This window comes from Ursus arctos, unplaced genomic scaffold, assembly GCF_023065955.2.
Source record: "Ursus arctos isolate Adak ecotype North America unplaced genomic scaffold, UrsArc2.0 scaffold_2, whole genome shotgun sequence".
Lineage (NCBI taxonomy): Eukaryota > Metazoa > Chordata > Mammalia > Carnivora > Ursidae > Ursus > Ursus arctos.
Genome location: NW_026622874.1, coordinates 95,065,931 through 95,082,002, shown reverse-complemented (window position 1 = coordinate 95,082,002; position 16,072 = coordinate 95,065,931). Strand labels below are relative to the sequence as shown.

Here is a 16,072-nt window from a genome sequence, read left to right as displayed (position 1 = left end):
AAAGAAGATTGTGGGGAGTGGATTGGGGAGGCGTGTGTACAGACGAGGGCCTCTCAAAGTCGTTGTTTGGAGAGGGAAAAGGAACGTAATGAGAATGGTAGAATTGCTAGGGAGTTCTGGGTGCCAGAGCACTGGGGTCATGATTTTGAGGCCGGCCTGCGCTGCTAGGCTTTCGCTCTGCAGTGCTCAAACACGAGCATGAGGAGGGCAGGGGCAACCCCCCCCCCCCCCACGGTGGCAGCTCCAGCAGCTTCCCGCAGGGGGCACGGGGACAGGAGGGCTCTGTGACCTGGGAGCCCTCTGGGAGCTGGGATGGCCCTGGCGATGGTGCGGGGTGACTGGAGGGGGCGGGTGGAGGCAAACAGCAAGATGGCAAGGTCAGGACCGAGAGTGAGGAGGCCAGCCGTCCATGAGGGTTGTAGGGAGGCAGGGGCGGGACTGGACAGCGGGACTCTGGTGGCGAGGGCAGAGGCGTGCTGGTGTGGCCGTGGGAAGGCCAGAGGACCCATGGGGTGGGTTTTGTGGAAGGCTCAGCTTTCTGGAGGAACAGGTAAACGAGGAGAGGAGGCAGAACTCAGTTGTGTCGGAGGGAAGTAACCTGGTCAAGCTGGGAGGTGGGGGTCTGCCGAGTGTTCCCCTCTCTAGTGCTTTGGTGGCCACGGGAATGGCAAAAAGACTCTGTGACTCAGGCCCGAAGGCAGTGGTGCAGGGCTTTGGCTTGGCCGCAGCAGGTGGGGGGAGCGGCAGTTCCCGCCCCTGGGGTGAGCCCGCACGGGGGTCCAGGGCGGAAGTGCCCTGTGGGGACACCCCCCCCTTCAGTAGCTGGCTCGGATGCCCTCTGGGCACTGGCCTAGTTGCTAGTTTTCTGTGGTCTCTTTGTTCTAGGCACCTCCACACCCACCTTCGGTCAGAACACCCCTGCTCCCGGGGTGGGCGCCTCGGGCAGTGGTCTCTCCTTTGGGGCACCCTCAACACCCACCCAAGGCTTTGTTGGAGCCGGACCTTTCGGTAAGCAGCGAGTCACCTCGTCACCAGCGTAACCAGCCTATTTCTCCGGGGGGGGGGGGGGGGGGAGGCTTGGCAGGTTCCTGGCTCTGGGGCCCCCTGGGAAAGATCAGGCTCATAAGCAGGAGGAAGATGTAGCCTGGCTGGGAGGCCAGCACAGCCCAGGTATGGAGTTGGGGGGAATGTTCCAGACCACTGGAAAGCCAAGTAAAAATGCCTTCTGCTCACTCGCAGATGATCTAGGATTCTGCATTTTTACTAGTCCTTCCCCCCCCCACCCCCCCCCAGCAACTGTAACGGTTTGGGGAGGCCCAGTTTAGTACCAGGCCTTCTGCTGGCCTAACCTTCCAGAGATTGGGGTGCCCAGGGAAGTGGCCCAGGCAGCAGCTGCCCTGATGAGACCTCGTTGACTCTTTCCAGGATCGGCGGCCCCTTCCTTTTCCATTGGTGCAGGATCCAAGACCCCGGGGGCTCGGCAGCGACTGCAGGCCCGCAGGCAGCACACCCGCAAGAAATAGCCTTTGGCCTTTGTCCCCATCCCGTCCCCCCCATTCCTTGCCCAAACCTGGACCTCAGCACCTGCTAGAAAGAGCCTCTGACCCTTCTAGTTCCCTAGAACAACACCCTCCCCCCCCCAACTCTGGCTTCTGCCAGTGGGGAGGCAGTGGCAGCCCTGGTGGCCGGTCCCGCTGCTCCTTGAGGAAGACGCCTCAGGCCTCCCGGGGCGGCAGGGCAGCAGCCTGCTCCCTTTCCTTGAACAGCTCCGTGGTGAGGCTCCAGAGAACGAGAGAATATCTGTACATATCGTCCCCCTCCTTCCCTGACTCTTGTCTGGTGTACGAGGGTAGTGAGGCGGCCTCCCTTCCCGCCCCCCCCCCCCAGGGCCAGTTTGGCAGGGGGTTGGGTGTTAGGCACAGCCCTTGCCCGCATCGCCACTGGGCAGCGGGGGACGGGAGTTGGGAAGCTGGGTCAGCCCCGCAGCTTTACCTTGCTTGGCTTGCCTCTAACAAGTGCTTCTCCTGGGTCCCATTAGGGGACCCTGCTTCCCATTTCTTGCTGCTTTGTCCCTCACCGGTTCCTTGCAGGATCTGCTCCTTTTTAAATGACCCTGAATTTAGCTTTGCCTTGGAGACCCCAGCGGGTGCCGCTCCTGCTGGTCCACTTCTTCCTGCCAAGTCCGAGTCAATGTTTTGTCCCCCACCCTCTGCCAGTTTGGCCCCTAAAAGCTTGGTGGCTCAAGACTGTTAGCCTGGCAGCTGCAGGGGAGATACCTCGCTCTGGGGGGGAAGCGCCGGGAGCAGGAGGACGTCCCCCGCCGTTCGGCCGCCTCCTCGCCCGCCTTCCCCGCCGGCCTCCGTGGGGCTCGCCCGCCTCTCCTCCCCGGGGTTGTATGTTTAAAGCCTTGTCCTGTGTTACTGTCTGATGCTCATGTCTATTGCTCTTTGAATCGAGTTTGGAGGAAGAATTGAATTGTATGAGTGGCGGCATGTTGGTAGTGCCGGACTTAACTGTTTCAAGTTTCTGGGGCCTCGCTAATTGAATGTGGAAAGTAGCACCACTTCATGGCTACACGTGCTGACTCCTGGATTTTCAAATGGTGTTTTGACTTTAAGGGCTGGCAGCCCAAGAGGATGGGGCCAAGGGGAAGCAAAGACCTCTTCCCTCCGCTGCTTCCCTTCCACCGACCTGACCCCGCCGTGGGCTAGATCCACCCCGGGATGGGGTAGAAAACCAAAATTAACCACACACTTCAGAATTCTTCAGGTTCCCGCCCCCAACAGAGCCTCCCCCCTTCCCCTGTTCTTCCTCTGTCCCCAGATCACATACCCCGGGCCCAAGAGCCTTGCTGCCATGCCCATCCTCTTTGGGAGAAGTATGAATGCGTGTGTCTAAATTAAAAGAAAAAATATTTAAACATTTTTTAACAAAATAAAAATTTATTTTTGTATTTAAGCTAAATTGCCTTTTAAATTCCTTCAAGCTTGGTTCACTGAGGTGGTTAAGTATAAATGCTGTTATACTGGGAATTAGCTGTAGAGTTAAGTTATGCCTGTGTGAAGAGGCTCACATGCTGTCCTAGGCAGCTCTCCTGAGGGGCCCGAGCTCCGTCAGGACACACGATATAAAATGTAATTCTTATTTCATAAATAATGTGACGTAGATGTACGTAGTCCCCCCTCGCCCCGTGACTGAGGTTGAGCGCTGTGGCAGGCGACCGTCCCTCCCCACCCCTGGGAAGAGCCGAGGGAGAGGCCTGCCCCTCAAGTCCCAAATCCCCGTTAGGATGCGGGGGCCGCGGGTCTAGTCACCGGGCGGAAAGCAGGTCGTCTTAGCGGCAGCGCGCTCAGCCGGCTGACCTCAGTTCCACAGGCAGGACCGTTGGTCCGGGCGCCCCCGGAAGAGGGGGTCCCGGCGCAGCCTGAGTGAGTGTGTGGGTGTGTGTGTCCACGTACGTGCACTGGACAGGAACGGGAGGCTGGGACTTTCCATGACAAATAAGGACTTAATTCCTGTGAGTCTAGTTGGAATTTTTAGTATGAATGTGAGATTTTTCTCCTTGCTTATGTCATTAAGAATAAAAAAAAACTGTGATCTATCGTAGACCATGTCCTGCCTTTTATTTCCGTGGGCAGAATTCTCTCACCAGCAGGAACATGGCCGGGGGAAGGGACCCAGAGGACAAGGAAATCCACTCTCTGCCCGCAGCTGGAGAACCAGGGTTACCGCTTTCCTTCCTAAAGCAAGAAAAAGAACAGCCTTTCAAAGACCTGCTGGCTGAGGCGCGGGGAGGCCCGGGCCCTTCCCTCCCGGCCGAGAAGGCGGCGCCCCCGCGGACCTGCTGCGTGCGGGGCAGCAGGCCGGGAGCCGCGGCTCGGCGCCGTCTCTTCTTTCTCCGCGGGGCTGTGCTGGGTGTGAGTTCCGGGGCCGCTGCTGCAGCCTGGGGGACTGAGCTAGAAGGAAAGTACCTGTTAGATACAGCCCGGTCCTCCGGCGCCTTCCATGCAGGCCCACCTGCCCCCCACTCACCTTGGCACCTCTACCCGTTCCAGAACAGCAACAAAGAAGCCACCCGTGAGCGTGGTCTCGGGGGAAGCCCGGAGGCAGTGCTCTGCCCCTGGAAAAGTGCCAAGGCCTCGGTGGGGCCAGGAGGGTAGGACGGGAGCTAGCCTGTGGAGAAGAACGGCCGGGTTCTGGGTAAAAAGTGAGCAGCCCCGTTCCCCGGGGCCCCGGCGGACCCCCCCCCCCCCCGCTACCTGAAGGTCCCCAGGTTCTGCTGCAGGGCATCCCGCACCACATCTTCATTCTCCTCCTGGCAGAGGGAGCATGTGGAGTAGACCAGGCGCTGCAGGGAGGGGAAGGTGAGCGCGTGGCGCAGTGCTCGCTGCTGGAACCCGGCCAGGGCCTGCAGGCGTGCCTGGCTCGGGGTGCCTGCCCCGGGCTCCTCCAGCTGTCTGGCTGGCATTCCTAAGGACAAAGCGTGTCAGCTGCAGGACGGCCTTGGTTCGCACGGAGCTCCCTGCTTCACAGGTGAGGACACTGGCCTGGGGTCACTGGATGAGGAGAGTCAGAACTAAACCCAACGCCAATGCGAACCCCGGAGCTGCAAGTCCTCAGACACACTCTGTCCCCATCTCACCTGAGCCGCTACAAGAAGGATCCAGTAAGATGTACTGGACCTGACGGTAGCGCTGGTCAGAGGGTGAGACTGCCAGGAAGTCCTGCTCTGCCAGCTCGCAGCACGAGACTCCAGCCCGGGCCAGCAGGGTAGCCATGGACGCCAGCCGCCCAGCATCCAGGTCGAAGGCAAAGATCTTCCTGGGGGAGAGGGGAGAGCTGGGGCAAATCACGGGGCACCTAAGGGCCCACAGATCTGACATGCAAGAACATGTCCACTCGGGACACAGAAAAGAAGGGATGGCGTCTAGTTAGAGGGACCGGACCTGACCAGGGGATGCAGAGCTCACACCGGCCACCCGCTGGGAAGCTGAGCTGAGGGCTCCACCACCGACTGCGCTAGGTCCAGATGGAATTATTTAAAGGGAAGTCCTCCTTTCAGCCTTCATGCCCTACGGGAACAGAGTTCCCGACTTGCTCAGAGCCCATCCCCTTCTGGCTGCCCACGGCACTCACCCCTGGTTCTTGAGAAGAGCAGCCAAGTGACTGGTCTTGTTGCCTGGGGCAGCACAGGCGTCGATGACGTGGGAGCCCGGGGGTGGGGCCAGCAGCATGGCGGGGAGACAGCTGGCCTGCGGGGCAGAGCGCGGCGCTGGTGCACGGGGACCCGGGCCGTCCCTCCCACGCGTGCGCCCCCTCCCCACCCGCCTGCCCCACCTTGTCCTGTAGGATGAGGTGACCGGCCCGGTACAGTGGGTGGTCATGCAGATCTGTCTGGGCTGGAAACACAAGCAGCTCTGGCAACAAGGGATCCAGAAAAAAGCACTTCCCTTTGAGGGCCCGCAGGTCCTCGAGGCTGCCAGGGAACAAGAAGCATTGCACATTCTGAGTTCCTCCAGGCTGAGCACCAGGCTGGGCCTCTCACATGTGACCTCACGTGAACCGTTCACGAGATGCCTCAGACCGCCCTGGAGAAATGGACAGGGATGGGGAGAGAGAGGCAGCAGGGAAGGGAGCAAGTGGGCGCTCAGGCCAGCCCGGGCCCAGGGTCCCACCTCTGCCATTTCCCAGCTGCGGCTTCACCTCGCCCCGCTCTCTCTTCTGGGAAACAGTCGTTGCGAGGATTGAGCTGATACAAAATACTTAGAAAAGTATCCGGCACGAGTGAGGCACTCATGTCAGTGCTTGAAAACGTACCTCGGCGGGGAGAGGTGGGCACTGCGCTGGCTGCTGACGGGCAAGGGGCTCCCCACACTCACCAAACTCGGGGAAGGAGCTCGGCACACGGCACCTGCCCCACGCCAAGTGGCTCAGAAAGCTATCCAGGGGCAGAGCCGAAGCCAAACCCAAGCAGCCGTCCGCTGCTGCACCACCCTGGCCTCCCAGCATCGCTCCGCAAGCAGAAGGGGAGACGGAGGGGCGGAGGCGACCCCAGAGCTGACAAACCCTGGCCCAGGCGGTGGGAGAGTGCAGGGGAGCAGGTGGGGGAGCGCCGGGGAGCAACGCAGTGGGCCCACGAAGGAAGCAGGGGGCACGGCCCAGGGGCCAGCCCAGAAAGGGTTTATGGGCTGGGAGATCCTTCCACGGCCGACCACAGGTGAAGTCTGCAAGAGGGAGACGGGTTCCAGAGGTTCTTCTGTCCGTGAAGATAGAAAATGACAGGCACGGTCCGGGAGGACAGAAAGCTTCTGCAGGCAGGGTAGGCGTGACGGGGGCGGGGGGGGGGGGGTGTTACGCTCGGCTGCTGGCCTGGCCAACTGTTCGCTGACGACAGGGAATGCTGGAGGTGCCAAGCGCAGGGACATGGGGACAGTTCCACACCCGCAAACCAATCCATACCCTGCACCACATTCACAAAAGAACAAAGATCCTGATCGTCTCATCTGACAAGATTCAACACCCACTCATGATAAAAACTGTCACCAAAGCAGGTGTCGAGGGCACACAGCTCAACACAGGCCACATGGGAAAGCCCACAGTGGACAAACTCAGGTGAAAAGCTGAAATCGCTCCCTCTAGAATCAGGAACAAGACAAGGATGCCCCCTCGCGCCTTTTCATTCAACAGAACCCATTCAGCACATCAGACAAGATGAAGAAAGAAACGGCATCCAAACTGGAAAGGAAGTAAAACTCACTATTTACAGATGACCTACACAGAAAACCTACATACTCCAACCAAAAAACTTAGAACTTTTAAGCAGCTTCCGTGAAGCGGCAGGATACAGAATCCATACGCGGACACCACACTTTCTCCTGGGGCAGATCAGGGAGACGCTGTGGCCCCGCGCTGGGGGCAGGCCCCGGGCCGTGCAGCTCCTCACGCCCGTCCCTGGCCGTGCGTCCCGCCTGCCTTCCCCGCTCGCAGAGGCCGCTCAAGGACACAGCCTTGAGAGCGTGACAGGGTGCAGGGACCATCTGCAAGGGAGGAGACTGAACTCATGAAGGCCTCCGTATAAACTCTGCAGATTCTGGCAGGTGGGCATGGAGACGTCTTGCTGCTGCCCCAGACAAGCTTCCCAGAGAAGTGCCCCGCTTAGGAAGCCTGCCCCCTACCCATCCGAGCAGCCTCCCTCTTTCTTGGTCGCTGCCTGGCCTCTGCATCGCGGGGCCAGTTCAGATCGTACCTGGGAAGCTCCCGAGATGGTACACCGACCATGGGGACGCCAGCCTGGAGGCCAAACACGCGGGCTGGGCCGGGGGGGGGGGGCGGGGGGGGCATTGGCCAGCGACCTGTGTGTGTGGCACGGGGTGGCCCCTACATCAGATGCTTGGGGGCTGCTGCGTGAGTATGGGACACCCCAAAAGCGCAGCCACTTTAATGCACTTGTTGGAGAAACTGCACCAGTGGCCCTGTGGCAGAGCGAACGGGGTGGGGGCAAGGAGAGAGGAAGAGGAGGGCTTTGTGCTGACGGACGGCCAAACGGCCAGGCATCCCACACCGGCGCACCCCTAATACAAGAGCAAGCAAAGGCAGCAAGAGCAACCCCAGCCAGCAGGGCAGCCCCCCAGTTCGGGCAACACTCCTGATGAGGGGGTCTCCCTCGGAGCTTGTGGACACGGCTGCCGAGTTCCAGTAGAGGCCGGGGCAGCACCCGGCGCCGCTGGGGCGGCGATGGGTCGCAGGGCGCTGGCTGCTCCCTGACGGCGCGGGAGCCGGGGAAACTGAGCCCCATCCCCTCACACCCTGCCTGCCAGCAGGGGCTGCGCGGCTCGCTTACAGGAAGTTCAAGGGACTTATGTCCTCAGATGCTGGATTATTCTAGCCCGCAGGGAGACTTGGCCCAATGAGGGGGACCGTCCTGGGCATGCGGGACCCCGGGAATCTACAGAGAAGTACAACAAATTCTTTGGCAGCTGGGAACGAGATGGGCCACCTGCACCCCAGTCTGTGAAGGCCCTGACGGGGCCACGTCACGGCAGGAAGGAAAGCCAGCTCCACTCGGCCCTGCCACCAGATATGAGCTGCTCACAGGCATGCAGACCCTACCTGCGCAACGAGACATTCGGGGTGCTGTGGGAGAGACCCGGGGCCGAGACGGAGCTCCAAACGCTACCCCCAATCGACCCGAAAGGGTCTGGAGAAAGTAACCTGGAAGCACATGGACTTGACCTCATTGCTGCGGGGCCCCCACTGAACACAGCCGTCGCCTGTGGAAAGCCTTACAACCCAAGTGACGATGCCAGTCAACAAAGTCCCCTGACGCTGCCAACTGGGCTTTCTCCCCCGGCCTGAGAACGTAGGGGGTCTCCCCAGACTAGGGGACACACCGGGTCCGGGATGCTACCAAGTCGAACTCTGAAGGGTGAGTTCCACCTGAGGGCTAATCAAACCAGTGCTGAGGGCAAACACCAACGGGGAACCTGCGAGCCCGTCCCCCTCAGAGAGTAAGTGTCACACAATACACGCCACACAGGGACAGAGGAGAAACCCTCCGAGGGCGGCACGGAGTGGGCAATGCCCTGCCCGGCGCTTCTCACGGCCCAGCCTGGCCCACAGAAGGGCGGGAAGGCTCCTGGCCGGTGACGGCAGAGGACCCAGGACCGTGGGTGTGCCCACCACCGCCGCCGCCGCAGCTTGGCCACGGTCCCAGAAGGGTACCGCGCTGCGCCGGTCTCAGCAAATGCCTCTTTCCATATCCCCTTGGCCACTGAGGCAGATCAGTTTGCCTTCACATGGGAGAGGCAACGATGGACCTTTCAAGTACCCCCCCAAGGTTACCCGCACGGCTCCAGCAGAGGTCACAGGAGGGCAGCCGAACACCTGTCCCTGTCGTCCTTCCCACACCAGGAGGATGGGCTCATCACACGCCCTACTGTTCACGCGGGAACACTGGCGTCTGTCGCAGGCCATCCTGCAGGCTCTGCTGGGGAGCATCCAAGCATAAGAGGCCAGGCAGTGAACCCACAGAAAATTCAAGGCCCAGGCACTGCCATTAAGGTTTTGGGAATCGTTTTGTCGGCGAAGACAGACCTCATCTCGGACACTGTGACTGAGGGACAAGATGCACGTTTATCCAGCCCCTAAGAACGTGAAAGAGGCGTGCAAGCCTTGGCAGGGGTTTCTGGAGTCTGGAGGACTCTTCGTCCCCACCTGGCACAGCGCCTCTGTCCCCAAAACCAGCTGGTAAAGAAAGGGCACGGGCAGGAGTGGGGGCCACAGAGCAAGCCGCCTGAGAAGGCAAAATACTAGTGAAGCAGATGAAGGCTCTGGGCAGCTCCGAGCCGGTCAGCCACTGGAGCTCGAGGGGTGACTCTGGAAGGTGTGGGCTGGGCGCTGTGGCAGTGACAACAGACGGGGAAAGCGCCCCTAGGATTTTGGTCCCAGCTTGGGAAGGAGACAGAAACGAGACATCCCTCCAGAGAGCAACGGCTTCTAGTCGTGTGCACCACGCTCCCCCAGGGCAAGTCTCTCCGGGAGGAACAGAGCTCAGCAGCCGCGGCTCAAGTCAGTGCGTTCTGGCCGGTGATCACTCCCGAGCCCCGGCCCTTAGCCCTCCGCACTGACCGCGGGTGGCTCTAAGGGGGTCCTGCCTGTGGCGCGGACGGTGGGAAGCGGAGGGGTGGTTCATGAATGAGCCCCTGCGGGTCAGGATATATGAAAAGACAGGTGGGATCACCTGCAAGAGGCCAGGGCATCCCCACTGTGTTCCACATCCGGTCTCCCGGACACTGTCTGGCAGTCGAGAGAGGCCCTGGCCCACGTACGAGCCCCAGTAGCTGACCTTTAGGCAGACAGCCAACCAGGTGCATAAGACGGGCGCCCACCGTTGCACCCCGGTGGGAGGGCAGACTGCCTAGGAAGCCAGACTGCCCTTAAAATACAATGACTTGGTTAATTCAGTAACAACACGTCCCATGTGTTCTAAATCACGCCCTGGGCAACTAGCAAGGCCACCTGGGCCGTCCTCCTGAGTTTGCAGCGGCAAGAAACCGGCAAACTGATGAGACCGGCCCCGCCCTCCACGCCTCGGTGTGGGCGGTCACGGCCTTGGGCCCAACCGGAGCTCTGCCCGCCGCCTGTGGAGACCGGGCTGCCACCGTTGAGACTGAAAAGAGGCTGAGTACCGTGTACAGATCCTCTCATCAACTGGACCGTGACTGAGGGTCACATTTCAAAGGTCCTGACGTGCAACTGGGCAGAAGGACACGATACATAATGGAGGATCCATGACCCCTCTAACCTGCGAGCAGCAGGGCTGGTGGACAGGAAAACAGGATTTGAAACCGGATGCCATTACTACCGGGCAAAAGCACCTTGGCTAGGGGGACCAAGTCCTGTCCCAGGCTTTAGCACGTCCGAACCATCCACCAGCAGGGCCTGTTGCTCCGCAGGCCAGACTGGGGACCCCTGCCGAGACAGCTGACACCGTGCAGGAAACCGCTGCCCTCTCCCCGTGGGCCAACGTGCTGTGCTGCTGAGAACGCCAGGCTCCACCACGCTGGGAAAGGGGTCATCTACTGAAGTGCATGCTGGGATGATCCCCCCAGGACGGGGACGTTACCTCCCACCCCTGGGTGGGGGCAACCGCATCTCCTCCGGGGTCCCGCTGGCCTGCTGCCGGCTGCACCTGCAGAAATCACTACACCTGGAGCGGTGCGCACACCCTGGAAGAGGGGAGGTGGGGGTCCTGAGCTGGCTTATCCTGCCCCCCCCCCACGCCTGACAGCGCTGCCTCTTGCGGCCAACAAGAAGCAAAAGCTGCCAACCTCCCTCTCCTCAGGGCCACCCAGTATGGGTCTTCCGGTGATACCATCACTTGGCGCTTTGTTCCTTGCATGGGATGGAGAACGTGAAAACACAGACAGGAGCCTCTACTGAATGCACCCAGCACACCGTGAACGGCGGGTGCCCGAGCCTGTCCTTACCACTCACTGCAACACCTCTAAGAGCGAAACTGCCCTCCAAGATGGGACGCACCTGCGCCATTATCCAAACAACGTTCTGTGTTTACACCTGGTGAGCCGCTCACGCACCATCTTTAGTAAATCACATAAATAAGGACACAAGTGAATGCCCTGAGTGATCTCGCCTCCAGCCTAGGGGATATTAATAAATCAGTGGTTTGGATCCTGGGGTGCCTGGAGGAAGAAGTTACCACTGATTTGGGGAATTACTGTCTTTTTTTTTTTTGAAGATTTTATTTGAGAGAGAAAGTGCGAGAAAAAGCGCACAAGCAGGGGTAGTGGCAGAGGAAGAGGGAGAAGCCGACTCCCCACTAAGCAGGGAACCCGACACAGGGCTCGAACCCAGGACCCTGAGACCATGACCCAAGCCGAAGGCAGACGCTTCACCAACTGAGCCCCCCAGGCGCCCCAGGAAATCACGGTCTTCATCTGTTTTCTCCTGCCTGTGTCCCATCTTGCTGTGGCATCTGCCTCTAACACAGCCAGACAGCTACCAAAGGAGCCCCCTCCATGCTGGTGAAACCCCTGCTGACCACTCAGGACACACGGCAGGAAACAGGGTCATGTGGGATTTTAAGAGCTGGTCACAAGGGTCAGAGAGTTAGGGAAGGTCACGGAGAGGATGGGACCACCAGCTGACGTGCAAGCTGGACCCTGGCAAACGGAGGCTCCTCACCCCTTTCCTGTCTTTGGAATGTGCATCCCGCTTGCCTTCCCCACCAGAGGCTGCCCCAAAGACAAAGCCTTGGGACAGTGACGTGGCGCACAGGCTCCCTCACGGTACCGCATTTCGCTTCACTGCGCTTCGCAGAGAGTGTGCACTTTCTACAAACTGAACACGCCATCTTCCCAACACCACCTGCTCACTGCGTGTCGCTGGGCCACATTTTGGTCATTCTCGCAATATCTCAAAACTTTTTCATTAATATAGTATTTGTTACGGTGATCTCTGATCACCGATTATGACTCACCAAAAGCTCCGATGATGCTTAGCATTTTTTAGTAATAAAATACATACATTGTTTTTTTAGACATAACGATCTTGTGCACTTCACAGACTACCCTATGGTATAAAGCTATTTTTCATAGGCGCTGGGAAACCAAAAAGTTCATGTGACTTGCTTTATTGCAGCGATCTGGAACCGAACCCACAATACCTCCAACGTGGGCCTGTATGTGACTGCACCCAGTGAAGCCCTCTATATAAACTTTTAAGATTCTGGCAGGTGGGTGCAGGGATCTACTCATCTTCCAGCTACTGAAGGCAAGACTTCTAGGAAGCTCACTTATTACTAACCCTGCCACACGTCAATCTGGAGTGGCCTGCCTCTCTGGCCCTACCCTGTGTGTATGGGGGCTGGTTTCAGATTATACCTGGCAAGCTCCCAAGGAGTTTGCAAACCAACGTTATCAGAAAAAGAAATTAAGAGAACAATCCCATTTACACCCGTATCCACAAAAAACCAAAAAACTAGAAATAAACTCAACCAAGGAGGTGAAACACCTATGCTCTGAAAACTGTAAGATACTGATGAAAGAAACTGAAGGTGACACAAATGAAAAGATTTTCCATGCTCATGGATTGCAAGAATATTGTTAAAACGTCCATACTACCCGAAGCACTCCGCAGATTCAATGCAATTTCTAACAAATTCCAGTGGAAACTTTACACAGAACAATCCTAAAATTTGTATGGAACCACAAAAGGCCCGAATAGCCAGAGCAATCTTGAGAAAGAGCAGCTAGAGATCTCACACTCCCTGATCCTGAACTATATGACAAAGCTATGCAATCAAACAGTACTGGTGCTGGCATACACAGACACGCAGATCAATGAAAGAGAACACAGGGCCCAGAAATAAGCTCATACTTATATGGCCGATTAATTTATGACAAAGGAGCCAAGAATATACAAAAGGTTGGGGGCTCCTGGGTGGCACAGCGGTTAAGCGTCTGCCTTCGGCTCAGGGCGTGATCCCGGCGTTATGGGATCGAGCCCCACATCAGGCTCCTCCGCTATGAGCCTGCTTCTTCCTCTCCCACTCCCCCTGCTTGTGTTCCCTCTCTCGCTGGCTGTCTCTATCTCTGTCAAATAAATAAATAAAATCTTTAAAATATATATATATATACACAAAAGGGAAAAAACAGTCTTTTCAATAATGGTGTTGGAAAAACTGAGGCCACGAACAAAAGAATGAAACTGGACGGTTTTTCCAAAGACAGATGGCCAACAGGTACACAAAGAGGTGCCAGGGAAATGCGCATCGAAACCACAATGAGATCTTACACCTGTCAGAGTGGCTATTACCAAAAAGACAAGACAGGAGTGTTGGCAAGGATGTGGGAAAAAGAAACCCTCCTGCACTATTGGTGGGAATGCAAACTGGTGCAGCCACTGTGGAAAACACCATGGAGGTTCCTCAAAAAATTGAAAATAGAGCTACCATATGAGCCAGCAATTCCATTTCTAGGTATTTATCCAAGAAAAAGGAAAACACTAATTCAACAAGGTATCTGGACCCTGTTTACTGATTTATGATCACCAAGACATGGAACAATGTGTCTGCTGTTAGACGAATAAAGAAAACATGTTAACTACACACGTGGGTGTACGTACACACACGTATACACACACACACACAGGACAACTACTCAGCCACAAAAAAGAATAAAATATTGCCATTTGTGACCACATGGCTGGACCTTAAGGGTATAATGCTAAGTGAAATAAATCAGAGAAAGACAAATACTGAATGTTCTCACTCAAGTGTAATCTCTAAAGAAAAACAAAAACAAAAAACCAACTCATAAATACAGAGAATAGATTTGTGACTGCGAGGAGGTTGGTTGCAAAAGGAGTAAAGGTGGTCAAAAGGTACAAATTTCCAGTTATAAGATACATAACTCCCAGCGATCTAATGTACAGCATGGTGACTACAATAAATACTGTATTGCATATTTCAAAGATGCTAAGAGATCTTAAAAGTTCTCATCACAAGAGGGGGGCACCTGGGTGGCTCAGTCAGTAAAGTGTCCGACTCTTGATACGGGCTCAGGTCATGATCTCAGGGCCATGAGATCAAGCCAAGCCCTGCTTCAGACTCCATCCTAGGTACTGAGTCTGCTTGAGATTCTCTCTCTCCCTCTGCCCCCCAATCCCTTACAAAGAAAAAAGAAAAAAAAAAGTTCTCATGACAAAAGAAAAAAACTTTCTGTAATTATGTGTGGTGATAATGTTACTTATTGTAGCAATTATTTTCCAATACACACACATATCAAGTCGCACTGTCTACCTGAAACTAATTTTACATGTCAATTATACCTCAGGGGGGAAAAAAAACGCAAAATAATCTGGTAATGTGTGTTTAAGCACATTGTTTTTGAAGGATTTCTCCTAAATCTTGAATTCCGAATAAACTGGATTTAACAATTAAAAAACAAGAAGGTGCAAAGTACAGAGGGAAGATGAATTTGGTCTGACACACGCTGTGGCTGCGGTGTCTGTGGAACACAGAGATGAACCTGAGGGTGGGCATACAGAGAGAAATGTAGACCGGGAGACACAAATCATCAGGGGAGAAACAGGCCTCAGAGCCAGAGAAACGGCAGGATACAGTAGAAGAACTTAGGCTGGAACTCCCAGGAGAATCAATGTTAAGGGATGGAGAAAGTCAGGCTTTGGAAGGAGAGGGAGAAACTGCTGGAAAAGTATGAGAAAACCAGAGTGCAGTCACCACCACTCCTCCTCTCTCTTCCCCCGGATCCCTGTTTCCCAGCGGCCCCAGGCACCTCCCCCAGAGGAGGGCAGCCAGGCAGGGTTCTCAGCTCACCTGGAAGCCCGACCCTGGTAGGAGAAGCCTTGTCTCTTGAAATAATCAACTGCATCATCAGAGTTGGTCTTGAGAGTGTTCACCCGCACAAATCGAGGTAACTGGGAGGCTAGGAAAACAATCAGCAGTGAGTGGGCAGGACTGAGGCCCTCTCCCCTGAGGGCCTGAGAGCTACCCTCCTCCCCACAACTCCTACCAGCTCACCTGTGCCAGGCCTGGATCCCACCTGCAACAGGTCCTCGTTTCGGCTCACACATCGCTGAACCTTGAGCCGGGCCAACTCCGCCTTCAGCCTTGCCCGGTGCCGGTCCAGCAAAGGTTTCCATCGGCCCCCGCCCCCTCTAAAGCCTTTCCCCAGCAACAACTCATACACTAGCACCTGGGGATGGGGAAAGAACGAGAAAAAAACCCTAAGCATTAGTGTCTTGGAACTCCAAGCGTTGAGCTGGAAGAGCTAAGCAAACCACTTAGGCAAGCAGTAACAGGTAAAAATGAGATATTCCGCCCAAGACCACAAAAGAGATTAATGGCAGACAGGAGAGCTGAGCCCCGTGCCTTGCTTCCAGGTCCCGAACCGCCTCCCCAGGGCTGCTCACCAGCAGAGCTCTGGATCCCCACCCTCCTCCTTGCCAACATCACCCAATTTTCTTTTAGCTAGAGTCCTGACCATGGCACTTCCGTTCTTATTTAATTTCCAACTAGGCTCAAAGGTACAGCACTTTCATCCCACCTCGAATAATGACGTGTCCGGAGACTGCTCATTTCACAGGCGACTTGCTCAAGTCACACCGTGGACCGCACGGCGCTGAGACCAGGTCCGGAGAGACTCACAGCTCAGCCCCTACCCACCCGCCCCGCGCCCTGGCCCCCACTACCTTGGCCAGGTGCGGCCGCAGCTTCTTCTCGGCGCGGAGGAGGCCGGCGCTGGCGATCACGGCTTCCAGCACGGCGGAGTAGCGCTGCGTCTCGCACACCAGCGCGTACAGCTGCTTCACGTTCTGCGCGCGGCCGAGAAGACACCGGCTGAGGCGGGGGCCCGGCCCGTCTGGCCCCCCTCCCCAGTCCCCTTCTCGCCCCCCGCCGGGCCCGATCCCCGAACCCCGCTACCTGGAAACTGCTGGCGTACACCAGTCCTTTGATGGAGCCCTTTCGGCTCTCCACGCCCGCCAGCACAGACGCCGCCGTCGCGTACAGGGCCATGTTTCGCTCCCACGC

The 16,072-nt window shown here is 57.0% G+C and overlaps 2 protein-coding genes across 3 annotated transcripts in view; one reads left to right on the top strand and one right to left on the bottom strand.

The window, feature by feature from the left end:
* POM121C (POM121 transmembrane nucleoporin C) overlaps positions 1–3,604 on the top strand; it is a 23,766-nt gene extending 20,162 nt beyond the window's left edge. Inside the window, exons 12-13 of the mRNA XM_026516020.4 lie at positions 886–1,008; positions 1,426–3,604. Coding sequence (XP_026371805.3) covers positions 886–1,008; positions 1,426–1,523 — 221 coding nt within the window. The 3' untranslated portion in view covers positions 1,524–3,604. The remainder of the gene's footprint in view (positions 1–885; positions 1,009–1,425) is intronic.
* Positions 2,923–16,072, bottom strand: NSUN5 (NOP2/Sun RNA methyltransferase 5). 2 transcript variants are annotated; one of them, XM_026516022.4, is made up of 11 exons: positions 15,965–16,072; positions 15,733–15,855; positions 15,062–15,236; positions 14,858–14,966; positions 5,338–5,476; positions 5,137–5,252; positions 4,643–4,821; positions 4,260–4,470; positions 4,033–4,173; positions 3,842–3,956; positions 2,923–3,740 (listed from the first exon to the last, which is right to left on the bottom strand). In XM_026516022.4, exons 1-11 carry the CDS (start codon positions 16,055–16,057, stop codon positions 3,726–3,728), a joined length of 1,416 nt encoding a protein of 471 aa, XP_026371807.2. In that variant the 5' UTR covers positions 16,058–16,072; the 3' UTR covers positions 2,923–3,725. The 2 variants fall into 2 exon arrangements, with proteins under 2 accessions (XP_026371807.2, XP_026371808.2); XM_026516023.4 differs by lacking the exons at positions 2,923–3,740; positions 3,842–3,956 and having other exon boundaries at positions 4,063–4,196; positions 15,965–16,058.

Coding starts and splice junctions, on each gene's coding strand:
- NSUN5 (XM_026516022.4), bottom strand. CDS start 16,057: ATGGCCCTGTACGCGACGGCGGCGTCTGTGCTGGCGGGCGTGGAGAGC. Junction 5,477..14,857: donor TACCAGGGTCGGGCTTCCAG/GTGAGCTGAGAA, acceptor GTTCCCTGGCAG/CCTCGAGGACCTGCGGGCCC. Junction 5,253..5,337: donor ACCTCATCCTACAGGACAAG/GTGGGGCAGGCG, acceptor TCTGCCCCGCAG/GCCAGCTGTCTCCCCGCCAT.